This window comes from Antechinus flavipes, chromosome 5 (genome assembly GCF_016432865.1).
Source record: "Antechinus flavipes isolate AdamAnt ecotype Samford, QLD, Australia chromosome 5, AdamAnt_v2, whole genome shotgun sequence".
Taxonomy (NCBI): domain Eukaryota; kingdom Metazoa; phylum Chordata; class Mammalia; order Dasyuromorphia; family Dasyuridae; genus Antechinus; species Antechinus flavipes.
The window spans coordinates 277,558,443-277,585,797 of NC_067402.1; the positions used below are offsets into that span (position 1 = coordinate 277,558,443).

The following is a 27,355-nucleotide window of genomic DNA, read 5'->3' on the forward strand; positions in this document are numbered from 1 at the left end:
GTGGTGGGCGGATCGCGCTGCTGTCGCTGCCCTCTGTACCGACGTCGCTGCCGCAGCCCGGGGTGTGAGGAGCAGAGCCCCGCCGGGAGGCGGACGGAGGACGAGGCCGTGAACGGAGCCTGAAGCGCCGTGCCGGAGTTGACCGCGCGCCGCCGCCGCCGCCGCGATGAAGGCCTTGTGGCTGCTGGGCCTCTGCTGCGTCCTGCTGCTGGCCTGCGGTGAGTGAGGGCAAGGCGGCGGCCCGGCCTTTGGGAACGTTCCCCGACGCCGCCCCCTGCTCATCCCCACGGGGCCGCGCCCGGGGCGCTTTGTCTACCCGGCTCGGCCCGCCTCGATAGGCTTCCTCCATCCCAGATTCCCCGTAAAGTGGGGGATGATCACGGAGAGAGCAGGCGGCCGAGAGGGCCTCAGTCTCCCCATCCGTAAAATGGGAGTGACCGAGAGCGCCAACAGCTAAAAGGGTCTCAGTCTCCTGATTTGTAATATGGGGGGGACTCCTGAGAGAGAAAGCAGAGCGGGTGGGGGAGCAAAGGGAGGCTTCGTTTCCTTATCTGTAAAACCGGAATGACCATCAGAAAAGGGGGGCTCAGGCTCATCATCTGTAAAATCAGGATGACCACTCGGAGAAGGGGGGGGCAGCAAAGGGGGACCTCAGTTTCCTCATCTGTAAAATGAGAATAACCACGTGGAGAGAGGCATCCTCGGGAGGGTGTTGCCTCGCTATGGTGTTTAAAGAGGCAGCATCAGGTGGTGGCCAGAGGGCAGACGTTGAAGTCTGGAGTTAGTCTAACCCTGCCGGCCTTCTCTCCCTCCTCCCAATCCCCAATCTCAGTTTACTTATTTGTTAAAATGGAAATACTAAGTAGTCAGTTATGTGCATTTATTAAGCACCTACTGGGTGAAAGACACTGCGATAGGCCAGGATTTAAAACTCCCTCCCCCCCTCCCAAAAAAGGACCATATTATCCAAATTGTGAACACTGCCTCCTGCAGATGGATAGCCGATCTTTATTAAGTACTTATTATGTGCCAGACACTGGTTGGAAATGTGTGTATTTTTTTTGTTTTTTAATTAAAGCCCCTTAACCCTGCCTTCATTCACCGGTGCCTCCCCCCCAAAAAAAAAATCATCCCAAGCAGAAACCTTGTCTTCAGTCTCTACTTGGTCAACTAGCATTTGTTAAGCACCTACTGTGTGCCAGGCACTGGACTAAATAATGAGGATTCTAAGAAAGGGAGAGAAAAAACATAATGGGGAGTCAACATGCAAATAGCTATGTTCCAACAGGAATCATATAGGACAATAATAGGATATTTTATTCTCTTAATATTATTAGGATGCCATTCTAATTTATATTAACATTCTAATATTATATGATAGTATCAGAATGTTATTCACTAAATGAAGATACTGGAATTAAGGGGAGATAGAGAAAGATTAATTGTAGAAGATAGGATTTGAAGGAGGGGGAGAATTCCAAGTATGGGGGACAGGCAGCAAGAGAGATTACCCAAGATCAAGAAGGGGAGATGCAAAGTCTTGTGCTTAATGATGCTGAGGGCTCAGAGAATGATGAGTGAAGGGCCAACTTTTAAGTCAGCTTCTTTGCCTTCAAGTTTCCCTCTCTAAATTGGGACTAGGGCAGAGTACAAAGTATTATGTATTGAAGACTGACCTGGGTTTGTGTTTAGACCAGGTACGGAGGAAATAGCACTAGCTTTGGAGTCAAAGGAATAAGATTGGGATCCTTTTTTTTGACATATCCCTTAATCACATTGCTTCGATCTCCCTGGGTCTCAGTTTGCTTCTCCATAAAGCAAGGGTGTTGGGCTAGTTGGCCTACAAGCAAGCACTCCCCTTTACCCCCTGGACCATCTGGCCCCTGAGGACCTTTTATCAGGTTTCTCTGCTTAGCCTCTCTGGCAACTCTCTGAAGACCCCCAAGTGAAGAAGAGCCATTCTTCTGTAGTGACAAGTCAAACTACCCACCCTTGGAAGGCTTGTCAAGGGGCTTGCATCAGCATTGGCCCTTTGGGTCTCACCAGTTCTGATGTGTGCTCCTAAAGGATTGTCTCATTTAGAGACTGGGGGAAGACCCAGAGGAGGTCAGAGATGATACTAAGGATTCTGGCTGACATTTGAACCCAGAGCTTTCCAAGTAGAAAGCTAACAAATCTGTTTCTGTGGAAGTGGACTGGGGCTGAGGAACTGGTCAGCCCTTTATTCTACCCCAAGCCTTGACTCAAAAGCTGACTCTGCTCATGAGGCTTTGGGGCCCCACCCCTTCCCTTCCTGTACTACCCTGTTCATCTGCTCCATGTAACTGGGAAGGCATCTGTCTCACACAGGAATGTCCTTTTCCCTTAGGGTCAGTTAAAGCAGATGACCAACTGGATGTAGAAGCTACAGTGGAAGAAGATCTGGGTAAAAGCAGAGAAGGTTCTCGGACTGATGATGAAGTGGTCCAGAGGTTGGTGCTGATTTGAAACTGTCACGTTAAATTACCACATGAGATCTGATATTGTTTGTGTTCTCTGATCTCAGAAAAGAAAAGGCATCTGAAATTGGTTGTCAGATATCTGAATAAAATTCAAGTGATTTTTGTTCTCTATCTAGACAGAAGCTAGTTAGGTTTTATTTTTATTTTCATTGTTAATTTATCTCTTGGGTCCCTTTTAACTGGTCTGATAGAACTGAAGACCAGGATGGGCAACAAGTTTGCAAGATCTCAGAACAGAATTCATCCCAAGTATAAATTGACCCCTGGGTATCAGAAGTAAATATCAAATGTAGAAATTCGATGACCATGGGGCAAGGAAAGAAATATCAGGGATAAATTAAATCAAACACTAAGTGCCTATTGGTTCTTGCTTATTAGTTGGATGTGGGTGTGTAATGTTAAATAATATTTTATATTTGTATTTGTTAGAAAGCACAGGTTGGAAATATGTAGAACCTAAGAGTATATTTAGGTTCTATAGATAAAGTATAATAATAGATGAAAGAAATGTTTGTTGGAAGGCTTCAACTTTAGCCTTATTTATGGGTGAAGAAAAGGGGTCAGCAGATTACAAACACTGGCTGTGTTCCCATTATCATATTGAACACTATGGTCCTTGTACTTATTTGTTAACATTTGTTGTAGCATAACATTTTCTTTTTTTTTTTTTTTCTGTCCATAGAGAAGAAGAAGCTATTCAATTAGATGGATTAAATGCATCCCAAATAAAAGAACTTAGAGAAAAATCTGAGAAATTTGCTTTCCAAGCTGAAGTAAATAGAATGATGAAGCTTATTATCAATTCTTTGTACAAAAATAAGGAGGTAAGAACTGTATACATTGCCCTTTGTATGAAGTACATGGTGCAAGATTAAAGCTCTTAATTCTGCCAAGATATCTCCTAGGGTTTTAAGAGTTTCTTTCCCTATCTCCACAGTATACAAATGTAGTAAAAATAATTTTAAAACAGTGCTAACTTTCCTACCCTTTTCCAACAATAGTTCATTTTTTTATCTTGAACTAGTAATTTTAAGTCTGGTTAGAATAAATCATGTTTAAACTCGCCCTATCACAGAAAAAAAAAGTAGGCAACAGGTAAGTGGACTGATTTGTCAAATTAAGAAAATTAAGTCATCCAGTTTACTCGATAATGAGATTTCAGTAAGAGTAGTTAGAAGGTAATAGCTTTTTAGGATTTTCAGACAGAAATAAAGTGAGTCTTAAGTCTGATGTTAAATGTGTATTTTATCTGGGCCCTCTCTTTCATATGATTGTAGATTTTCCTGAGAGAATTGATTTCAAATGCTTCTGATGCTTTGGATAAAATAAGGCTTATTTCACTGACTGATGAAAATGCTCTTTCTGGAAATGAAGAACTTACTGTCAAAATTAAGGTAAGCTTGAAATGAAAACCAGCTGACACTAAAAACCAAAAGAATTGCTAGAGATTAGAAGATGACAGTCAGTATTTAGAGAATCATTAATGTTGCAGAATCTTTCCTTCCATCCCAATTTACTTTGTTTTCCCCCATCTTGACTCTTGGAGTTTGTGCCATCACTTAGGAAGGGGTGGTATAATGGGGGTGTACATGTGGCATCTTAATGTACATACTGTGATAATTAATGGATGGTGCCTTTCAAGTACAATAAAACCTGAATCATTAGATTAAGCTAAATACTAATTATATTAGTAATATACTTAGTATATCAAATACTAGCCTATTTGGTTGTGGGGGTTTGAGGAGGCTGTTTTGTTTTGTTTTTTAAGGAAAGCATTTGCCCATCTCAAAGTATTTTTTACTAACCATTTTCTAAAGTACAAAAAATTTTTATCTTTGATTCAGATTTTCATTTCAGCTGACTATGGTAGAGAGTACTAGCCCAGGGTTAGGTTGTACACTTTGCTTTGAGTGTTCAGAGTCTTAAAGGTTTCAACATGTTGTCCTTCTTTTGATTGTAGTGTGATAAGGAGAAGAACCTGCTGCATGTTACAGACACTGGTGTTGGCATGACCAGGGAAGAATTAGTTAAAAACCTTGGTACCATAGCGAAGTCTGGTACAAGTGAATTCTTAAACAAAATGACTGAGGCACAGAGGGATGGCCAGTCAACTTCAGAGTTGATTGGCCAGTTTGGTGTAGGTTTCTATTCTGCCTTCCTTGTAGCAGATAGGGTTATTGTCACATCGAAACATAATAATGATTCCCAACACATTTGGGAATCTGACTCCAATGAATTTTCTGTCATCGCTGACCCAAGAGGAGACACCTTGGGAAGAGGTACCACTATAACGTAAGTATCATGATTCCTCTTTTGTAATATCTGCTCATAATAGTCTGTACTTATGGTATTTGGACATTAAAATCTTTCAGTTCCACCTCATGGGTTCTAGAAATAATGCTTTATAAATTAAAATGTGGAATTGATGTGGGCTACTTTATTATGCTCTTAAAAGATTGAGATTTATGTCGTCTTCTGCCAGATTTGATAATAATCCTCAATCACAAGTCACTAGATTTAATTTTAATAGTGTCGGTCTTTTTGTTTGGTAAAAAGCATTTGTTAAGTGATTACTGTGTTAGGTACACTGTGCTGGGTGTTGAAGATCCAAGTATAAGGAATGTTTCAATCTCTGCTCACATTAGCTTACTGTCTAATGGAGGAGACAAGCACATGTACATATAAACGTTCACAGTCATTAAGTGTAAGGTAATTGAAAAGAAAATCTCAGGGGAAATCAAGAACAGCTTTGTGCAAAGGATGATTCTTGAACTGTGTCTAAGAGCATCCCAGGTTGGTGGGACAGGGAAGTGAAATAGTGAGTGGTCACGGTACAGTAGATTTTATCAGGCTTTCTAGAGACAGAAGAGAGCCAGAAGGGGAAGGATAAATATGGCATAAACCTCTACGAAAACAGTGTTTGAAAAGTTTAAATAAACATGCAATGGTATTTTATTGTTTTGGGTTTGGGTTTGGGAATTCATCCGTTCCTGCAACAAAAATCTGGCTCCTCTCCAGCTTATCACATGTTGACAGTTGGTAGAGTTTTCAATTAAAGACTAGTACGAGAGAAACTATTTGAAGAAGTTCAGCTTATCTGTGAGCTGTTAGTGGATTCTCAAAGCTCCATTCCCAAGATACCTCACCTTACATTTGTTTTGTACATCAGTACATGTTAACCTTCAAAGAATGTAAGCTTCTTGAAAGCAGGAAATGTTTTCATTTTTTGTCTAGACTCCTAGTATTTGACACACAGCAATCTCTTAATGAATGCCTATTGATTGATTGACTAAAAATACTATCTTTTAACAAAAATTACTGCTTAAAAAAAAAAAAACAAACACTTGGGTAATTTGGGGATAGTTAATTTCTAGCTTTCATTTCTCCTAACATGTGGCAATCTTTGGCAGAAAGAAAATAACAACGTGGATTAATCTGTAGATATTATAAATACTAGATCTCTTTTTGCCTTTTTTGAGAGGAAATGACTTAGTCTCTAAACTTGTAATAATTGTAATACTCCTTGGCCTGTGTTTGAGTGGCAGGGAAGGCACTACTCCTACTATTAAATGGTGACTCTTACTACTAAAAGCTGAAGGCCAGTGATTTCATTAATAGGACAACTATCCTATCTTCAGAAAACATTTGGAATCCTTGATCATAGTAGATAAGGCTTCCTTACTAAAACTCCCAAGGAATCAGTGTACTTATGAAATTTGGCATCTAGTCAGAGGTTGGTTTTTCTTTTACCTCCCTCTATCTAACCTAGGGAACACTTTGTCTTTGTACCAGAAGTCAAAAAGAGCTTCTTGAATTAGGAGAAAGGTTTGGGAAGGCATTTGCATTGCCACACGACTTGAAAAAATTGATAAGCACAACTAAATCAACTGATTCTACTGATTTTATCTTTTGTTTGAATTAACTTTTTTTTTCTTTCTCCTTTGAAGTCTGGCTTTAAAGGAAGAGGCATCCGATTATCTTGAACTGGATACCATTAAAAACCTTGTCAAGAAATACTCACAATTTATAAACTTTCCCATATACCTGTGGAGCAGCAAGGTAAATACAGTTTTTGCTATAAAAACTCATGCATTCAACTTTCCCTCCCAACACCCTAAATACAGTGTACTGTGATCTGCTCTGGGCAGAGATTCACCATTTTTCCCTTCTGATCTAGTCCTCACAGATCAACAAACCTAGTCTTGATAACTATTTTTGAATACAAATGTGTTTTAAATTAACCTGTGAACTGCTTCTGCTTGAAAAGGGGAAGAGGTTAGAGCAGCCTTATTTTAGTGTTAGGGAGTAACCTGGACTGAACTTGGCCGGGAAATGAACATTGTCAGAAAAGATAGAAACTAATCTTCAGGTCCCACAAGGATATAGTTTAGAAAACACTACTTGATCTCTGCCTTTGATTCTCTGCAGACAGAGACAGTAGAAGAACCCATTGAAGAGGAAGAAGCAGCTAAGGAAAAAGATGAAGTAGATGATGAAGCCGCAGTGGAAGATGAGGAGGAGAAGAAACCCAAGACTAAAAAGGCAAGTCTGACCTTCTAGGAACTCTGGTAGCAAAGAAATAAGACTCCATAGGCTTTAAGGTTTAGGTCTCAGAAGTTTTCCAGGTATAGCATCAACAACCTGCTCAGGATAGAGGGGGATACTTCCTGTGCTATGGCTCTAGGCACTTGAGGTCTGGTTGATGCTTCTCCACTTGACTTTGTCAGGTTATTCAATGGCATAGTTCTATCACATTAGAGTTTAAAGGAAGTTATGAATGACTGTAGTTAAAATCATTAGTTCAGTCACTTCTATATAAGTTGTGATGAGAGGAGAGCTTTTATAATACCCTGGGAGGTGGAGGAGGAGCACATTTTCTCCATTTTAAAGGCAAAGAATTAAGTTTGAAGAATTTAAATGAATTAGCCCAAGTTTACCTAGCTCATTAATGTGGAAGGTATTTCTATCATGTCTACAAATTTAGGTTGAGAAAACTGTTTGGGATTGGGAGCTAATGAATGACATCAAACCAATATGGCAGAGACCATCAAAAGAAGTAGAAGAAGATGAATACAAAGCATTCTACAAATCATTTTCAAAGGTAAGTGAGTCTAAAAGGTATATGGTTTAGATTGTAAGGCAGATTTGAAAGAAGAAAGGATTATTTGATACAGTATTATGACATTGAAATTTTTGTTACTAAGGGTAATTGACTCTAAGAAGTCTTTTTCTGGACCATCTATTCATGCTGTATAATGAGTTATATTGGTTGGTCTTTCTTCTAAAAAACGTAATGAATTTCTCATAATTGACTTACATATTTTGTATTAATCACTTCAATTGTTCTCATAGAATCTATCCTTAAAATAATACCGTCCATATAATTTTATAGCTCATCTTTCCATTCTTGTCATAGTAATCCTAAATAAAATAGGTCTTATTGGTAGGCATTTAACCAAAATAAAGGAAAAGATCTTCGTGATAATTTTTTAACATGAAGGTTTTGGGGCAGCTAGGTGGCACAGTAGATAGAGCACCAGCCCTGAAGTCAGGAAGACCTGAATTCAAATCTGACCTCAGACATTTAACACTTCTTAGCTGTGTGACCCTGGGCAAGTCACTTAATCCCAATTGCCTTAACTCGCCCCTCCCCCCCCCAAAAAAAAATGAAGGTTTAAAAAAAGTCTCTCTTTGATCTCATTTTTGATGAGATCCTTCCCCATTTTGATGATCTTCATCTTTACATTTCTTTATACCTTCACAAAAATCTCTCCTTTTTCCTTTTAGAAAAGGCTTTGGTTATCTATTTACATTTTTCTTATCTTTCTCCTACATAGCTAGAATTCATCTATATACTTCCTCATGTTTACAAGAGAAAGGGAATCATTTTAATAATATAGTAATAGTATATAGCAAAACCCTTGGAAACTGTTCACAGAAGCATTTACTATTTATCATTTGTTGTTCTGAATTTAGAAATAACACTCAGCTTCTCTTTCCCTTATTATGCAGGGGGAAAGATTTAGCTTTCAGGTTGTTATCTTGGGTATGCTGATACAGTAAAATCTCTTTCCACAGGAAAGTGATGACCCCATGACTTTTATCCACTTCACTGCTGAAGGAGAAGTGACATTCAAGTCAATACTGTTTGTTCCCACTTCTGCTCCCCGTGGCTTGTTTGATGAATATGGATCAAAGAAGAGTGACTACATTAAGGTATGTATGGAAGAGGAGGGAGGAATTGTTGGGTTTTTTTTTTTTTTTTTTTTTAGTATGTCTTCAAGTTTAAAATTGTATATGAATTGCAATTTTCTGATTATAGTTTTGTTTTGGGTATCTTTTAGCTGTATGTACGCAGAGTATTCATCACAGACGATTTCCATGACATGATGCCCAAGTACCTTAATTTTATTAAGGGTGTTGTAAGTATATTAAGATGTTTTTATTTGTTGTCCTCGTGAAGCTTTTAGCTAGTCATTTATGTTGAGTAGCTTGATCACTGATTAACTTTCTTACTTAGGTGGATTCTGATGACCTTCCTCTGAATGTATCCCGTGAAACTCTTCAACAACATAAATTGCTTAAGGTGAGCATTTGAAGCTTTACTGAATCACCTATACAACCATGCATCTTACGAATCTCAGTGATTGGTCTCATGACCACAAGTGAGGCCTTAAACAGAGTTTTTTAATCTGAGGCTATTATTCCTTCTTGTATGCCCATTATGTCTTAGGGCATTGTACAATCCCGTGATAACCTTTTCCTCATGATTTCCCAAATAAGTTTGAATAAGGAAAAGTTTTAAGTGTGTTTTTAAATTCATTTTTACTAATTAGACAATTTTCATTTGGATTTTTTAACTGTCTGTAATAATAGGAATCCTGAAATGTTTGGCTGCCCATAAAGACCATAACTGGAGAATTTATAAAGAGCAGGATGGGTTTTTTAAACCTAAATCTTGCAGGGAAAGTTAATAACTGGGGTCTTACTAAATATTAAAGGATCTTATTACATTTATAATACAAATTATAAAGTGAGATTATAATTTCTTTTGGGGTGGGTGGGTGGGAGGGAAATAGAAAGAAGTAAACACTAAACTGGCAGCAGAGAAGAAAGAAGTTCCAGTTCCATCTGGAACATAATCCTCAGTTTAAGGTGGCCTTCTTCCTATAGTCTATAACTGGGATCCTCTTTTAACAGAGGTTTCTCAATTGGAGATCTGTGAATTTAGGAGTGGGGTCAGGTACATTTTCTAACAGTTTCAATATAATTTATTTTTCTTTTTAGTCCCTTGTATTTTATTCTATGCATTTCAGTTTAAATGATTCTGAGGAAAGAAAAGCATTCATAGTTGTCACCCAAAGGATGAAACTTTCTAAGAAAGGGGTTCCAGGACACCAAGACTATAACTAGCTCAAGATGAAAACTGCCTTGTAAACTCATGAATTTAAATCCTCTGTCCTACCTGGAATCTCATTAAAGTGAATCTCTTATCTCTTACCAACCTATCTCTTGTGCCTTGGATCTTCTAGGTTATTAGAAAGAAATTGGTCCGTAAAACCCTTGATATGATTAAGAAGATTGCTGAAGAGAAATATAACAAAACTTTTTGGAAAGAATTTGGCACAAACATCAAACTTGGGGTGATTGAAGACCATTCCAACCGTACTCGTCTTGCTAAACTGCTTAGGTTCCAATCCTCTTTTCATGAAAGTGACCTGACCAGTCTAGACCAATATGTGGAAAGGATGAAAGAGAAACAGGATAAAATCTATTTCATGGCCGGTGCCAGCAGAAAGGAGGTAAGCATGCATTGAGATAGAGAATTCAGCTTCATGATAGTTAACATAGCTGTACATTTAATTGGGGGGGGGGGGGGGGGAACAGTGCAGTATACACTCTAAAGCAACAGTTCTGTGGATTCTTAGAGATCCCAAAGTCAAAAGGCTATTTTCATGATACTAAGATGTCATTTGCCTGCTAAAGTGTCTCTCCCTTAAACAACTATTTATCTGTGTATTTATTTATTTATTTAAATTTTTAAAAAATCACTATTGATTGAATGCCCAAGCTTAGATGAGAATGCATCTGTTTTCTATTAAACCAAACTTTAGAGATATACAAAAAATACATAAAAGCAATGCCATTCTTTTTTTATTTTTGTTTCACATTGGAAAATATAGTGTGGGTTTTCCTGTCAAAATGTGTTAACATGTAATAACTATTATTTTTAGCATTTCAAAATTGATTAATTTTTAAGTTCTACCACAGTAAGCATTCACAAATAAAATCTATATAACCAAAATTCTTTGATATTCTCAGTAACTTGTGTAAATGGGTCTGGAGACCAAAATTTGGGGGGAACTGCTGCTTTCATCTGAAGTCCATTGGCTTTACAGGCGGAATCATCCCCATTTGTTGAGAGGCTTCTGAAGAAGGGCTATGAAGTGATTTATCTGACAGAGCCCGTTGATGAGTACTGCATCCAGGCTCTTCCAGAGTTTGATGGAAAGAGGTTCCAAAATGTTGCCAAGGAAGGAGTGAAATTTGACGAAAGTGAGAAAACTAAGGAAAACCGAGCTGCTGTGGAGAAGGAGTATGAGCCCCTGCTTGAGTGGATGAAGGACAAAGCTCTTAAGGACAAGGTAATCTCTTAAAAGTGAGGCCTGTGGTGGTGTGATGATTGTGTGTCTGCTAGGTGTCCCTTTAAGGTTCCGCTCTGCCGTGTGCCTTTCCTAAGCTCTCTTCTCTGATCACCCACCCAAATTTAATTCTGAAGTTAATTATAGGGGCAGCTAGGTGGTACATTGGATAGAATACCATCCCTGAAGTCAGGAGAATTTGAGTTCATATGTGGCCTGGCTGTGTGACTCTGGGCAAGTCACTTAACCCCAATTGCCTCAGGAAAAAAAGTTAATTATAAAAATTTTATCCTTCCCAAAATGTTTCCAGAACACTTTTGTCTAGAACTGTCCTTTGCCTCATCCCTCTTGGGTGTGAGGAGGGAGCATCTCCCAGTCACCTGGTACCTTTCCTTCACACAGGGATTGTCAGTTTTGGCACCTTGCCCATTGTCTGGATCTGTGATTGTATTGATATAGGGAACTCCCAGTACAGGCAGCTGTATGTACTCACATCTTAATGCCTGGTATTGAATTACTCTAGTTCGCCATCCACAAAGTCCCACTAATTGGTATTTGGTTCATAATGGAATCCCATTTTGTTTCAAACTGATTAGACATTGTTTAGTAAATTGTCACCTTTGAGATTCTCACATTTGGCTACTTTTTTTTCCCTTAAGATTGAGAAGGCTGTGATTTCCCAGCGCCTGACCGAGTCTCCATGTGCTCTTGTGGCCAGCCAATATGGCTGGTCTGGCAACATGGAAAGAATCATGAAAGCTCAGGCTTACCAGACGGGCATGGATATTTCTGCAAAGTAAGCATCCTCCACAGAGATTTCTGGGGTTTCTCAGGCTGTTAAGGTTAGATTAGGTGGGCAGGGCACATTTGTGCTGGGGGGGAGCCAATAAGTTCACTGCTGCTGTACTGGGTACTTAGTGAGACTTTTGGGAACAGTCACCTGCCCCTTTTGATTCCCTAAACTGCAAATGTTAGAAGTAAAGGCAGATTTGGTTTTTCTTCCTGCTTTTGTTTGCCCCCACCAAGATAATAATAAAGTGTGATTTCCCTTTTCTAGAGGTAGCACTGGAGAGTAGTAAAAGAAAAATTCATAATTTAATGGGCCCTGAATGAAGTAGGAAGGGTGTTTATATAATCATTTCCTTTATCTTTGACAGTTACTATGCCAGTCAGAAGAAAACACTTGAAATAAATCCTAGACATCCACTTATCAAGGACATGCTTCGACGAGTTAAAGTAAGTATTGTTAACGCTTTCTCTTCTTCAGTGTTCATTAGTGTTTTCTTACTAATGGTAATGAAAATTGTCTCTTTCCACATCAGGAAGATGAAGAGGACAAAACCGTTTTAGACCTTGCTGTAGTCCTGTTTGAAACAGCAACTCTGAGATCAGGATACCTTCTACCGAACACCAAAGAATATGGTGACAGAATCGAAAGGATGCTTCGTTTAAGTTTGAACATCGATCCTGATGCAAAGGTTTGTCTTTTTCTTCTTTCCTTCTCTCTTAAGTTAGCTGAATTTCAACTCTCCTTCCTTAATATGCTAAGATTTTTGATAGTTTGAGTTTTTGTAGTAATTATTTAATACACATTGCTTTATGAATAATGTTGGGAGAGAAAAATCAGCAAAAGCAAAAAATCATGGGAGAAATTAAAAAAACAGAAACAAAGAAGTGAAGTGAATCTCGCATATTTTGATTTACATTCAATCTCCATAGTTCATTTTCTCTCCAAAGTCTATTGAGATTGCTTTGAATCACTGAACCACTGAGAAGAACCAAATCTTTCATAGTTGATCATGGCACATTCTTGTTTTATTGTGTACACTATTTCTTATTCACCTTGTTTCACTCAGCATCAGTTCATGTAAATCTCTCTAGGCCTTTTTATAATCAGCTTGTTCGTCACTTCTTATAGAACAATAATATTTCATAACATTCATATTCCATAACTTATTCAGCCATTCTCCACCTGATGAGCATCTACTCAGTTTCCAGTTTCTTGCTACTGCGAAAAGGGTTGCCATAAACATTTTTGTACATGTAGGTCCTTTTTCTTCCTTTATGATTTCCTTGGCATACCAACCTAGTAGAGACACTGCTGGGTCAAAGGGTATGCACAGTTTGATAGCCCTTTGGGCATAGTTCCAAATTGTTCTCCAGAATGGTTGGAATAGTTCACAACTCTACCAACAATGCATGTGTCCCAATTCCCATATTCCCTCCACCATTTATCATTATCTTTCCCTGTCATCTTAACCAATCTGACAGATATGAGGTGGCACCTCAGAGTTACTTTAATTTGCATTTCTCTAATCAGTAATGATTGAGAGCATTTTTTCATATAACTAAATGTTTTTAATTTCATTATCCAAAAATTGTCTGGTACAGATATTTTGTGTGTGTGTGTGGTAGTCATTCTGGTCAGAAAAGGAATAGCACTCATTGCATATTCTTTTTAATGGCGATCAGTAAGGGAGATTCTCCATCCACTTTATCTCCTTTTCTTTGCTAGAATTTCTGTAACTCCTCGGTTTCTCAATCTGTAGAAAGCCATTTTGCTGGGTACAATTTAACATCTGAAGATTCTGCCTTGCCTCGGCTTTTATTCCAAGCCAGAGTGATACAAGCCACACAATTTCAGGAGAACTTACCAATACACTCTTGGAAATGCTCAGGGCTTTCAGCTTCCTCCCCTCTACTGTGAACATTGCTTAAGAAGGAATTTTGCTGCTGCTTAATGCTCCACTTATTAGAGTGGACTTCCATTTTTTTAGAATTTTCTAGAATCGGAAATGAAAACTCAAGAGATGAGGTTTAAAAACAAAAAAGCTATTTCCAAGGACTTATTTAAATTTCTAGTGTTTTATTGTTTTATACTTAAGGCTTTGCTATTTTGTGATCAGGCCGGTTTGGGCTTTTCTAGGAGTAAAGCTCGTGGGTAGGAGTGTTGTATATACTCTGCCTGCCTTTCTGGAGTTAGACACACCTTTGGCGGTTAGTCTGGTAAAAATCTATCAGAGTCGTGATTTTATGTGCATAAAACACATAGTTCAAAGGGATGTACTCATCAAAATATTTTCTTAAAAAACAAAAAGCAAAACCTTTTTAGTTGGTCATCCAAATATACTGTTTTTAGCTAGTCCTTGTACTAAATGCTTTGAGCTGGATTTGAATTCAGGGCTCCCTGGCTCCAGGCCCAGCACATGGAAGCCAAAAGGGCACTGGGTAGCAGAGCAAGTGAAGAAGGGTTCGAGTTGTTATTGATACCTGCTGATGTTACTCTAAATTTGTCCCCAAGGTGGAAGAAGAGCCTGAAGAAGACCTGGAAGATGATACAACAGAAGATACGTCAGAAGATTCAAAACCAGAAGATGAAGAAGAAGTTGATATGGATGCTGAGGAAGAGGAAGAAGCAAAGAAAGTAGGTGTAAGGGGGCACCCCTGGTCCTGGCTGAGACCTGATGGCAGGGCCTTTTTGTAGGTGGGCCTCAGACTGAGGCCTGTGCCAGGAGTGTGCAGCTGGGGAGAAGCCTCATAAAGAAGGGAGGACCCTTGGTCTGAGGCTGAAGCATGACCAGGGATACTAAGAAGGATTGCCCTCCAGATGGAGGAAGCAGGAGGGGAAGCTAACCCAGGAAGGGGGACCAGCAGGTCTGCACTCAGGTCTGCACTGTCAGGGAAAGGCTTCATTGAGAGGGATGTGTGGCCCAAGACTGGGCCTGCAATGGAAGATACTGGGGGCAGGGGAGAGAAGGTCACTTAGGCCAAATTATCAGGTGCAGGGCTAGATGCTGAGCAGAGGAGATTAGACTATCCTGGAGCAACTATGGGAAGGCCTCACTTGAGTTTGTTTTGTCCTAAAGGTAATAGGGAGTTGGAGCAGATTACACGATAATGTGGACGGTGAGGGGAGGGGGAATCTTCTTGGGGCTAGGAGATGATAATGGGAGTTAACAGTCAGGAAAGCAAGTGGCAAATGGCAGGTTTCAGCTGAAGCAGCAAACTGGCAGCTATTGAACAGTAGAACATGTGAATGGGAATTTGAGAAAAACTTAGTTTAAGACTGTTTGGTTTATGTAACAATTATAATTATGACCCTACCTAAGAATATTTATTGTCAAAAGTCACAAAATATCATTTCACAGCTGCCAACTTTCTCTTAAATATATATTACACTGATAAACTCTTGAGTATTTTTACCCCAAGGAGAAAAAATTCCTGCTGCTAAATGACACCTATATGATTCTCGCCAATGTGCTGAAACCATGTCTAGAAAAACAAAAATGAGTCGTGTTTTAAAATATTGGAAAGCTATTGTTTATGTAGCTACCTGATCTGGGTATGACATTTACTGTTTTGTGTGTTTTGTCTTTACAGAAATCTCCAAGCGGAAAAGATGAATTGTAACTCTCACCATTGGAATCCACTGTGTCCGGTGTAGAGAGAAAATGTGAATTTAAATTGTTCTGTTTGGGGAGGCTTGGGATATTTTTTGTGTTTTTTTTTTTTTTAATTTTTTTGGATTTTTTTGCTTTTTTTTTTTTTTTTTTTTTTTTTTTTTACCCCCCCACTGTAAAAATGTCAGGATTGTGGGTCACGAGAAGCAGGTTTTTGTTTGTTTTTGTTTTTGGGGTTTTTTTAGTTGAAAATTTTTTTTTTTAACATTCCTCATGAATGTAAATTTGTACTATTTAACTATTTGGTGTAAAATCTTGTCATGTGTACAAAAATAAAAAAATTCCCAAATATCATGTGTTTTTACTATCCACTCACTTTATAAAGACAGCTGAATATTTGGAAATTCTTATTTTAAAAAAGCTTGATGCAAGTTCATATTAAGCAGTAGTATATTTAGTTCAATTAATATCTGTATATATTAGGTACTCATTAGTACTGGGAGCTCAAAAAATTAAATAAGATGAAAAGGATTATACTGTAAAATTTAAGAAAATCCAAAGGCCAATAAATTTTGATTTGGAGGAAATAGGGAAGAAACAAATTGAGTTGTAACAAAGACGCCAGGGGTCCTTTAAAACAGGGCTTCTTTAACTTTTTCCCCTTGAGATCCCTTCCTGCCAAAAAATTTTATGTGACCCCAGATATATAAAATAGGTATACAAATAAAACTGATAAATCATAATTTTTCAGCTCCCACATTGACTTGTGCAACCTACCTTTTAAAGAAAAGCAACCATTTTGCTTTTTTAAAAAGATGTCCTCTTTTAAAAATTGTGTACATTATTTTCTCCAGCTATATATGGAAACATTTTTGTTATATGTGTACATTCATTTTTTTTACATATTTCCTTATGAATCATTAGAAAAATCAGAACAAAAGGGAAAAACAGAAACCAGAAGAAAAAGGGAAAAAATATATAGCATGTGTTGATTTATTTTGTCTCCCCAGTTCTTTCTATCTGGATGACATTTTCCATCCAAAGTATATTGGGATTGCCTTGGATCACTGAACTGCTGAGATGAAGCAAGTCCATCCTAGTAGATCATCATACAATCTTAGCTTTGGTAAAGTAGTGTCAACCTTAGCCTTAGCTTTCTTAATATATCTAGGACTTTTAGTATTTGATAAACCTAAAAACATAGGTTTGGGGAAAATAGCCCAAAAAATTGGATGGTAGTATGTTAAAAAAAAAAAAAAAAATCAGATGTAGGACCATTGCATTAAAAAAAGATAAACTGAGTATATGACCTAAATGTTAAAAGTCGAGAAACAAACATGGAAAAGACTATTTGCAGAAGTTTAAAGGAGAAAAAAATCTTTGCAGCTAATTTCTCTTGATAGGAAAAGAATGAGCTTTTTCCTCAATTGATAAATGATCTAATAAGATTGGGGAATTCTCAATGGAAGAAAACATGCTAACCAAAGCCATATTGAAAAAATGTTCTAAATCACTATGTCAGAGAAATGCAAATTGAATCTTAAGATTCTATCTCAAACCCACCAAAGTGGCAAAAATGATAAAGATAATATATATTGGAAATGCTTTAGGAAAGCAGGCACAATGATAAAACTTAATGGATTTGTGAATATGTATGATCATTCTGGAAAGCATTTTAAAATCATTTGCAAAAAGATGTTAAAATAACAGACCACTCTACTAAGTCTATTCCCTAAGAAGAAAAGGCCCTAGATGTACAAAAATACAGCAGTCTTGTGGTCTAAAAAATTGGGAACCCATTTATTAAGCAATGACTAAAAATGGTTTGTGGCCAGAAGAATATGGTAACATACCATTGTGTTATAAAAAAAAAAAAAAAACTTTAATTTCTGATTTTATAAAGACCTAGGAGGACTTATTAATGCAGAATAACAGCAGAATCAAGACATTTTATATCACAATATAAAAATGAACAATTTTCAGAACATTTATAACCTGATGAGAATTGCAATGAACGACCAGGAAAGCAATTGACAAAGACATAAAATGCTAAAAGCTATAACAAGAACGGCCGCCATGAAACCATGATTTCAGAGGGCTGATGATAAACCATGGAGTCCATGTGATGGATTTAAGTTGTATACAACTATAGAAGGAATTTGCTTGGCTTGACTATGAATATTTAGTAAAAAGGAACTTTTTTTCCCCCAGTATGGGTAGGGGACAGGAGAGAATTAAATTAAATAGATTTCTGTTAAATTTTGCCTGGAACTTTCCTTTTATGGGGAGAGCTTCAGGAGACTCCAAGTTCCACGGGTGGAAAAAAGCTCTCTTACACATTTTATATATAAATATAATTATTCATCATAACAATTATGGGTCACATAAATAGGAAAAAATAACCAAAACTGAATTTCATTTTGTTTAAAATTTAAAATTAATATCATAAACATCAACACTTCTCAGTTGCATAGCTAACTAATTAAGTCATGAATAAGCATTGTAAGGAATCTTCCATACAAGCCTAGTTACTAGGTCCTAATGGGGGAAAGCCTTGGGGTGAGGGTCCAAGGTTCTGAGTTCAAAACCTTTTGATACTTTCTACCTAAGTGATGTTGGGGAAGTTCTGCTCTCTGACCTTCAATTTCCTTGTCTGTAAGGGGTTAGTCTATATGGTCTCTGCTTCTGGTCCAGACTTGTGGTCCATCTTCTCTTTCTCTACCCAAAGCACCATTAACCTGTACAGGATCTCCAATGACCATCTAGCTTCAGCTTGTTTAATTGCCAGTGACAAAAAATTTAGCTAAGCCATTTGGGGACAACTCTATTTAGTGAACTCCAGGCTTGAGCCAAAATGTTCTTCCCTATTTAGTGGCAGCTTTGTTCAGCCCTTTGGATAATCCTTCAAATACCTGAAGACAACTCTCCTATCTCCCCCTAGGAATTCCCTAATAAACATCCCAAGTTCCCCAAATATTGTTCTAGAGCCAGAAAACTCAAGGTCAACCAGGTCAACCCTTTCATTTTACAAATAGGGAAACTGAGGCCCAGAGAATCACAAAGCTCCCTGGTTATTGTTGGAGCTGAGGTTTGAACATATTGTAGATATTCTGCCTTCCTTTCCATCGCTCTTTCCCCTTTTTTGTCCCCATCCTCAAGACATGGCAGTGCTTCCCCTAAAACACAGAACCTAGTGACATTCTCTGACCAGAGAAATGGGTGAATTAATCAGAATGTTCTCCTATTTACAGGACAATGAAGAAGTTTTTATGGTGTCCCACCACAAGAGTAGACCAAATGAACCCACAGTTCACTAAAGGCTCTCACAGGAACCTGCTATCTAACCACTTCCCTTGTGACCTCAGTATTGTTCTAATTGATTAAAATAATTTACCCAAAGGGAATTTTAAAATAGCAGCTATTTAACCCAAGAGAATTTCTTCTTATTAGAACGTAGCCCTGAGATATTTCTGAAAAAAATGGCCTTCAGGAGATCCCTACTTACCCAGCGCTGATCTGAGCTCACCTGAATTTAAAGTCCAGCACTCTTAGCATCCATCAGACCACTAAAGTGATTTTCCAATGATGTCTGTCACCCCTTACCCTGGGGTACTCCCTTGTTGCCTCCAGCATCAAATACAAAATTCTCTTTGGGCATTCAAATCCTTTCATACTGGAGCCTCCTCCTCCCTTTCCAGCCTTCTCACAGCTGAATCCCCTTTGCATTCTCTTGATGGCCTCCTCAAACAAGACACGGCACCTTTAGGTTCCTGGCATTTTCTCTGGTAGTCCCCCCTCTCCCTCTTCATCTCTGCCTTCCTTCAACTCCCAACTAAAGTCCTGCCTTCTTGAGATTTCCTGGCTAGATTTTTTTCTTAAGGATCATGCCTCTCTCTCAAATCACTCTGGGTCTCTTCAATTGGCCAACCCTAAATCCCAGGCCAAGCCCCAGATGGCCATTGTTTGGGTCCTGATTGACTAAGAGTGAATGTCTCTCTTGATTATCTCCAATTCATTGTCTATAGCTTTTTTGTACATAACTGGTTATTTAGCCTCTCCATTATTAGACTTAAACTTCTTGGGAGTAAGGACTGCCTTTTGCAGTTGTTTTTTGGTTTTTTTTTTTTTTTTTGTATCCCCAGTGCTTCACACAGAGTAGACATATAATAATATTTATTGACTGACAAATAGCCAACACTTATTTAGTACTTGAAAGTTTGCAAAGCACTCCTCCGAATTAATTTTTCACAAAGGTAGAAGCCATTATCACTCCAATTTTGTGGAAATAGGATTTATTTACTCAAGATTATATATATTTAACAGGGACAGTTGGTGTTGAAGTGGATGGAGGAGTCAGGAAGACCTGAATTCAAAACTTGCTATACAAGAAACGAGGTAAACCTGGGTCTTTCTGATTCAAGGTCAGCACTCCCCATTTTACCAGCCAACTGCCTTTCAAATAGAATTCCATTCTTGTACTGCTGCTCAGATATATGAAAAAGAAAAAGAAAAAAGACTGATATTATAATACCACAAATAAGAAAGATATGGTGTAAGAAAAACAGATCTTAGAACCAAATCTTTGTCTCTCTATGCTTGGCACTGGTCAGGCCACGTGGTAATAAGAATTAAAATAACATACTCTTGATAATGAGAAATAACATAAACTCCCTTATCAAAAATTAAAAAAAAATTTTAATAATTAAGTTTTTAAATTGGAAACTGAGTGGATTCCCATCAATTGGAGAATGTCTGAATAAGAATATTCATATATCATAATAATGGCATATGAATGTAATAGAATATTATTGTTCTATAAGAAATGATCAACAGGGTGATTTCAGAGAGGCCTGGAGAGACTTACATGAATTGATGTTGAGTGAAATGAGCAGAACCAGGAGATTATACACAGCAACAAGATTATATGATGATTAATTCTGATAGATGTGGCTCTCTTCAACAATGAAATGATTCAGATTCCAGTGATTTTGTGATGAAGAGAACCATCTACACCCAGAGAGGACTGTGGAAACTGAGTGTGGATAACAACATAGCATTATTACTTTTTGTTGTTTGCTCAAATTTTGTTTTCTTCCTCATTTTTTTTCCTTTTTGCAGCAAGATAGTTGTATAAATATGTATGCCTATTTTGGGCTTAACACCTATTTTTTATTATCATAGTTTTTTTATTTACAAGATATATGCATGGGTAATTTTTCAGCATTGACAATTGCAAGATCTTTTGTTCCAACTTTTCCCCTCCTACTCCCCACCCTCTCCCCCAGATGGCAGGTTGACCAATACATGTTAAATATATTAAGAGTATAAGTTAAATACAATATATGCATACATGTCCAAACAGTTATTTTGCTGTACAAAAGTATCAGACTTTGAAATAGTATACAATTGGCCTGTGAAAGAAATAAAAAATGCAGGCAGACAAAAATAGAGGGATTGAGAATTCTATGTAGTGGTTCATAGTCATCTCCCAGACTTCTTTCGCTGGGTGTATGTAGCTGGTTCAATTTATTACTGCTCTACTGGAATTGATTTGGTCCATCTCATTGCTTAACATATATTTTTACCATGTTTAATATATAATGGATTACTTGATATCTAGGGAAGGGGGGGAAGGGTAAAGAAGGGAAAAATTGGAACATAAGGTTTTGCAAGAGTTAATGTTGAAAAATTATCCGTGCATATGTTTTTAAAATAAAAAGCTTTAATAAAAAAATTAATAATTAAAGTTCTTAGAAAATAGGTTAAGGAAAAGTGAAAGGACCCATGACTTCATTTCATGGGCCTCCCTATAATTTGTTTCTCAACCTCAATTCTTCACACTCTTTTCTCTCTCACAATCTAAATGGCTGCAAAAAAAACCCTGCTGACACTATCTCCTCACCAGCCACCCTTTATTGACTCCTCAAGTCATAGCAGCTAAAATATTGAAGTGGTCTCATTCTAGTCTTCAGGTTCCATTTTCTCCCCTCTCCATTGCATCCTCCATTAAGCTGCCAAAGTGATCTTTCCAAAGTTCATATCTGCCCATGTCATTGCTATGCTCCAGAAACTTCGATGTCTTCTCATTGCTCATGAGATAAAATACAAATTCCTGTTTGGCAGCCTAAGCTTTTTAGAATCTAATTTTAGTTTATAGGGGCAGTGCCCTGATATCCAGAAAATATTGAAAAAGTCAGGTCTCCTGCCAGTTGCATAAATTCTCTACACAGAATTCATAAAAAACAAAAACAATGAGTAAACAAGAGATTGAATGATGATGGGTTGCAATCTGCACCAATGAAGGGGATACCTCATCAAAAAGATCATGACTATACTCCTATACTAAAATAAATAATTTATATAGGGCTTTCCACGTTATCTCATTTGACACAATCACCCAGTGAGGTAAATGCTATTGTAATCTTCATCTTACAGATAAAGAAATCGAGATTGAGAGATTAAGTAATAACTACTCAATATATACATTCCTCTTTTTATTCTTTGGATATTGAAATGTTTGTTGATTTAAATCCATAATCAAAAAAAGAAATTAATTTTTTTTTTTTTTTTTTTACAAAATCAACTACTAAGAGGTCAATACAAGAGTTTTAATTCCAAAAGGTTTACATGTAATTTACATTATACCCAGGACCAAATGACATAGCTCCCATACTACATTACAAAGCCTGAGGAGAGTTCATTAACACAATTCTTAGATCACACTTGTCAAACCATAATTATGGCTGAATTTATTAACGTTCATGGAGTATCCTGAGAGCAGTTGGTCAAGCAAAATGACTGGCTGTACATATGAAAACGGAGTAAAAGTCCTCGAGGGCAATGCTGATCCTTCAGATCACTGCTGCTGAGAAATCTGATCTTGATTTTCTTTGGCTTTCAGCCCCAGCAGCTCTGTTTTGAGTTCACCACGTTTCGGGGGGATTTCGGGTATACTCTGAAAAGAAATCATAGACATCAATGCCGAGCTTCAGATTACAATGACAAGGTGGTACCTAGAGCCAGTATACAAATCCAAGGGCTACCAAGTAACTTCACAGAGCTCTCTAAAATTTGTAAAACACCTTTATTACCTAGATTATCTTACCCCTAAATGCGTGGCAGAGTAAAGAGGTGGTTTGGAGCTCTTAGACCTCAGTGCAGCTCTAATACCCGGCTGGCAAGTCATTTGGCCTCTCAATGGCCAAGGCAAATTCTCCAAGACTGAAATTCTGAATGATTTGTGTGTATCACGGACACCCTGATAATCTTTTTCTGTTCCCAGCGATTAGTACAGTGACTAGCACATAGTAGGGGCTTAAGAAAGACTTAGATGTCTCTCTCCTCCATCAGATTGTGAGCTCCTTGACAGCAGGGGCTTTTTTGGATCCCCAGTACTGGGCACATAGTAGGTGTTTCATAAATGCTTTTTGACAGACTTTTATATACCACCTCATCAGGTGATTTTTTTAAATGAATTGATCGAAATGTTAGAAGAACAAGCCGGCAGCCCACAGTCCCACAGCAGGGGACCCTCACTCACCAGATCAGGGCGATAGTACCTGTGTACCACTTCTGCCCCCGCCAGCATGGCCACCATACTGGCTGTCACCATTTTCAGGTAGGAGGGCCACGATGTGCCGGCGGGCATATCAAGGTGGGGGAGCTGGGGCCCCGAAGGGCTGGGACCTGCAGAGATAACAAACAGTAAGATGCAAACCACTGGGGTCCTGGCCCTGCACTCACTTTCCATCAACTGATCAATTAATAATCAGGCAGTAAGAGCCTACTAGGTGCTAAGTATAGTGTTAAGTAACGGATGCTTGCTAGAATTACCCGTCGTTGGTTTTTGGAACGCAGCCGGAGGTGGGGGCGCGGGGCGGGCTGCAAGGTCAAGGTCAGCCCAGCCGCCTTTCAGGGCTTCACACACCCCTTCCCGCGCTCCCCGCCAGGCTGTCAGTAACGTGTGCTCTAGTTTAAACCCGCAACTCACAAGCAAAACCTCGAGACCGCTGGAGCCCGGGCAGCAGCGCGCGCTCCCTGGGCAGTAGGGTCTGGGGCTACGCGCGCACCCCCGAGGAGTCAGTCCTGGCAGGAGGTCCCGGAGCTGCGCGCGCACCTTCGCTGGGACTCTGGCTGCAACCGGTGCAAGCCCGGGCCGGGGGTGCGCACGCACTTAACAGTCAGCCCAGCGGCGCGCCCGATCCCTAGGCGGCGTACCAGAGCAACGAGTATACTGCCCCAAGCCAGGGTTCCCCAGTCGCAGAAGGGCGCCAGGCCGCCAGAATCGCAATCGGGGGCGGGCCCAGCGGCTGCTGCTTCCGCTTCCGCCTGGATGGGAACACACGTGGACCACACCCCCGCAGGAAAACCGCGGCCTGAGCTGACGCCTATGTTGGGAACCTAATTAGACACATCCCTTCCCCCTGGCTCTTTTCTAGTATTCAATCCTTTTCAATTGTGTCCGTCTCTGCGAGACCCCATTTGGCACTCTCTTGGCAAAATCATTGGGGGGGGGGGGGTGAGTGTTGCCATTTCTTTGGACAGATGAGTAAACTGAGGCAAATGAGCTTAAGTGACTTGCCCAGGGTCACACAGTAAGTGTCTGAGACTAAATTTGAAATCAGATTTTCCCGACTCCAGGCCTGGCTCGCTAATACCCCATCTAGCAACATGTTTAACCCTCCACCCGTCTTCTTCTGAAGACCTTCAGCAAGAGTGGTGATCCACAATAATTTTGGAACAACGCATTTTTTACGAAGTCCTCCCCAAATCAAACCCTAAATTGCTTTTTTTGACACTTCTATCCATGATCCTTACTCTGTCCTCAGAGGCCACAAGCGTGGCTACGGGGCTGTCCTTCAGGCTGAATTACGCTCCCTCCTCCCCGCCCCTCCTCCGCCTCTCTCTCTCTCTCCTCTCCTCTCCCTCTCCTCTCCCTCTCCTCTCCCTCTCCTCTCCCTCTCCTCTCTCCTCTCCTCTCTCCTCTCCTCTCCTCTCTCTCTCTCCCTCTCCCTCTCCTCTCCCTCTCCTCTCTCTCTTCTCTCTCTCTTCTCTCTCTCTTCTCTCTCTCTCTCTCTCTCTCACTCTCTCTCTCTCTCTCTCTCTCTCTCTCTCTCTCTCTCCTCCCTCTCCTCCCTCTCCCTCTCCCTCTCCCTCTCCTCTCCCTCTCCCTCTCCCTCTCCTCTCTCTTCTCTCTCTCTCTCTCTCTCTCTCTCTCTCTCTCTCTCTCTCTCTCTCTCTCTCTCTCTCTCTCTCTCTCTCTCTCTCTCTCTCTCTCTCTCTCTCTCTCTCTCCTTCCCTTTCAGCTGACTTGTAGAGGTCCTCCACAATCTGCCCTGCCCATTTCTTTTTTCTTTTTTTTCCTGAGGCAATTGGGGTTATAAGAGTTGCTTAGGGTCACACAGCCAGGAAGTGTTAAGTGTCTGAGGCCAGAGTAGGTGGATGGTGCTCTATCCACTACACCAACTAGCTGCCCCTGCTCTACCCATTTCTTGTCACTTTCTGATGTATCAATATATCCTGGAGCTGAGCTCCTTAGGACAACGCCTAGACAAAAGCTATTTGTTTAATACTCTGGTACCCAGTGGAAAGTGATTAATCACAGCTCCCAGCAGGATGCAGGAGCAAAACTGGAAACTTTGGGAGAAGACAGAGAGAGATCCGGGTTTTCTAGCTCCCAGCTTCCAGAAAAGGACTGCTTGATTCCAGTCTCTTCAGGTCCCCAGAGAAAGAGAACGATCCTTGGAAGAAGACCTGGCTCTTTAATCCCATCCCCGTCTCCAGCTTGCCATGCGGGAGGCTTTTTGGAAATTTCCTGTTGATTTCTATCTCTTAGTTGAACTAAGATGTCTCATTTCCATTGAGAAGGCTTGTTCACTCTCTATATTGTCTGTGTGTTCTCTGCATAAACCCCATGATTTTTGTTTGCTATTAACTTGAATAAATGGGTTTACTTGCTGTTTGCTACATATGGCTTTTGTGAAATTGGCATCTGATGGGGAATCAAGCCTTGGATATAGAGCTTGAGACACTCCTTCCCAGTTATGGGATGGTAATCAGGAGTTCAGCTTGAAATCAAATATTATTTTCTCTGGACCAACAAGTGGAGTGTGTGTGTGTGTGTGTGTGTGTGTGTGTGTGTGTGTGTATAATTCTAGCCTAGACCAACAAACCAACAATATTTAAATGGAGGATATATATCTATATCTAGATATAGATATAAAAGTCTAGCCTAGAACTCTTTCTCTGAGGACAACAAATTGGCCAGCCTATGGCCCCAAGAAACTTCCTGCTTTCCTTCTTAGTAGAAATCAAAGTCTCCTTTGATTGTTTTTACCATTCATTAAAAAAAAAAAATCCAAATTTTCCAGTGTATCAATTACAGATATGAAGTCATTAGAAAAATGGGGAAAGACTCTAGAGTGCTCTATTTACACTTTTCTTGAAGCTATTTTAGACAAATCTATGACTACACATATAACCTATGGGTGTATCTATGACTACACATATAACCTATGGGTGTAACACATAACACAAAATTATGTGATAAAATGCTAAACATGCAGAAAACCTGAGTTCAGATCCTATATCAAACATATACTAGCTGTGTGACCCAAGGCAGCTTCAATTTCCTTATTTGTAAAATGAGGATAATAAGAGCATCTAATTGCTCTTGTTTGTTGTAAAGATCAAATGAAATAACATGTGAAGTACATTATAAATTTTAAAACATTATAAAAATGCTATTTTTTTTTCCCCCACAGATGAACATAGTACTCCAAATGTAGCAGAATTATTCTTGGAATAGATTTTTGGCTGTCACATCTCACTGATGACTCATATTAAACGTACAATCCACCAGAACACTAGACTCTTTTAAAAAACTACACACACATACACACAAAACTGCTGCCTAACAGCATCTTCCCTATCCTGTACTTATGAAGTTGATTTTATGCTTTAATGTATCCCTATGGAACTCCATCTTAGGAGATTCAGCCCTAAATGCTAGCCTGCCATCATTTTTTGGATTCTGACTCTGTCATGCATTCCAGTTCTGTGTAATTTACTAATCTGATGCACTTATCATCTATGTCTTTATGCAAATCATTAAGAAAAAAATGTTAAAACAAGATAAGATCAGGCATAGAACTCAGGAACAAACCTGTGGAGACCTCTGCTCTCCACAAATAAAGAACCACTATTCTGAAGCTGGTCATCCACTAATTCTAAATCCATCGAAATGCATTATTTAATCTACATCTCTCCATCTTCTCCGTAGGAATAGTATGAGATACATCCTTAAATGTTTTGCTGATTTCGTATATGTAATTGACACATTGCCTGCCTTTTCAAAGGGTGGGAGAGGGGATGGAGGAAGAGAGGAATTGGAATTAAAAAAAAAAATTTAAATGAATGGCAAAAATAAATTTAAAACCCAACAAATTCTTTGTCAAAAACGAGATAAACTATAGCCGTGTATTGTCTTGCTCAACTGGTCTTGTAACCTGTCAAAAAGAACATAGTTGAGGCTGGTATGACCTGTTTTGGATGACGCCATGCCTATGAGAATTCCTCCTTTCTCCAGGACCTTTCACGTTTCACCGACAGTGGCACTAATTAACATTTTATTAATATTGTTGTTAAGCCTTTCTAGTCCTCGATTTCCTCACCTGTAAAATGACCGTTTTGGATTAGATATCCTCTTTAATGAGCCTTCCAGCTCTTTCTTCCGATGATTGATCTTCGGGAGACCTGTTTCTTCCCTATTAACTGATATGTACGGGATATAGTGCTTTGCGCGATTTTAATT

The 27,355-nt window shown here is 39.2% G+C and overlaps 2 protein-coding genes across 5 annotated transcripts; one reads left to right on the plus strand and one right to left on the minus strand.

Moving 5' to 3' along the window:
- Positions 1–49: 49 nt before the first annotated feature.
- On the plus strand, positions 50–15,892 carry HSP90B1 (heat shock protein 90 beta family member 1). Its single transcript, XM_051961243.1, has 18 exons — positions 50–218; positions 2,369–2,471; positions 3,184–3,325; positions 3,779–3,895; positions 4,462–4,793; positions 6,449–6,560; positions 6,930–7,043; positions 7,486–7,602; positions 8,580–8,717; positions 8,846–8,923; positions 9,022–9,087; positions 10,034–10,303; positions 10,901–11,146; positions 11,803–11,939; positions 12,301–12,379; positions 12,466–12,621; positions 14,445–14,567; positions 15,524–15,892. Exons 1-18 carry the CDS (start codon positions 167–169, stop codon positions 15,551–15,553), a joined length of 2,412 nt encoding a protein of 803 aa, XP_051817203.1. The 5' UTR covers positions 50–166; the 3' UTR covers positions 15,554–15,892.
- Positions 15,893–22,136: 6,244 nt separating this feature from the next.
- On the minus strand, positions 22,137–27,314 carry LOC127537909 (protein BRAWNIN). 4 transcript variants are annotated; one of them, XM_051961257.1, is made up of 3 exons: positions 27,216–27,314; positions 23,084–23,229; positions 22,137–22,498 (listed from the first exon to the last, which is right to left on the minus strand). In XM_051961257.1, the coding sequence occupies exons 2-3, from the start codon at positions 23,189–23,191 to the stop codon at positions 22,400–22,402; spliced, it is 207 nt and encodes a 68-aa protein (XP_051817217.1). In that variant the 5' UTR covers positions 23,192–23,229; positions 27,216–27,314; the 3' UTR covers positions 22,137–22,399. The 4 variants fall into 4 exon arrangements, with proteins under 4 accessions (XP_051817217.1, XP_051817218.1, XP_051817215.1 ...); XM_051961258.1 differs by lacking the exon at positions 27,216–27,314 and adding an exon at positions 23,761–23,852; XM_051961255.1 differs by lacking the exon at positions 27,216–27,314 and adding an exon at positions 23,534–23,751.
- Between the last annotated feature and the right edge of the window lie 41 nt (positions 27,315–27,355).

Excerpts from the sequence above, each read along its gene's own strand:
- LOC127537909 (XM_051961257.1), bottom strand. The coding sequence starts at position 23,191 with ATGCCCGCCGGCACATCGTGGCCCTCCTACCTGAAAATGGTGACAGCC. Across the intron at positions 22,499-23,083 it reads GGTACTATCGCCCTGATCTG|AGTATACCCGAAATCCCCCC; the intron begins GTGAGTGAGGGT and ends ATTTCTTTTCAG.
- HSP90B1 (XM_051961243.1), top strand. The coding sequence starts at position 167 with ATGAAGGCCTTGTGGCTGCTGGGCCTCTGCTGCGTCCTGCTGCTGGCC. Across the intron at positions 3,896-4,461 it reads AACTTACTGTCAAAATTAAG|TGTGATAAGGAGAAGAACCT; the intron begins GTAAGCTTGAAA and ends TTTTGATTGTAG. Across the intron at positions 11,147-11,802 it reads ACAAAGCTCTTAAGGACAAG|ATTGAGAAGGCTGTGATTTC; the intron begins GTAATCTCTTAA and ends TTTTCCCTTAAG.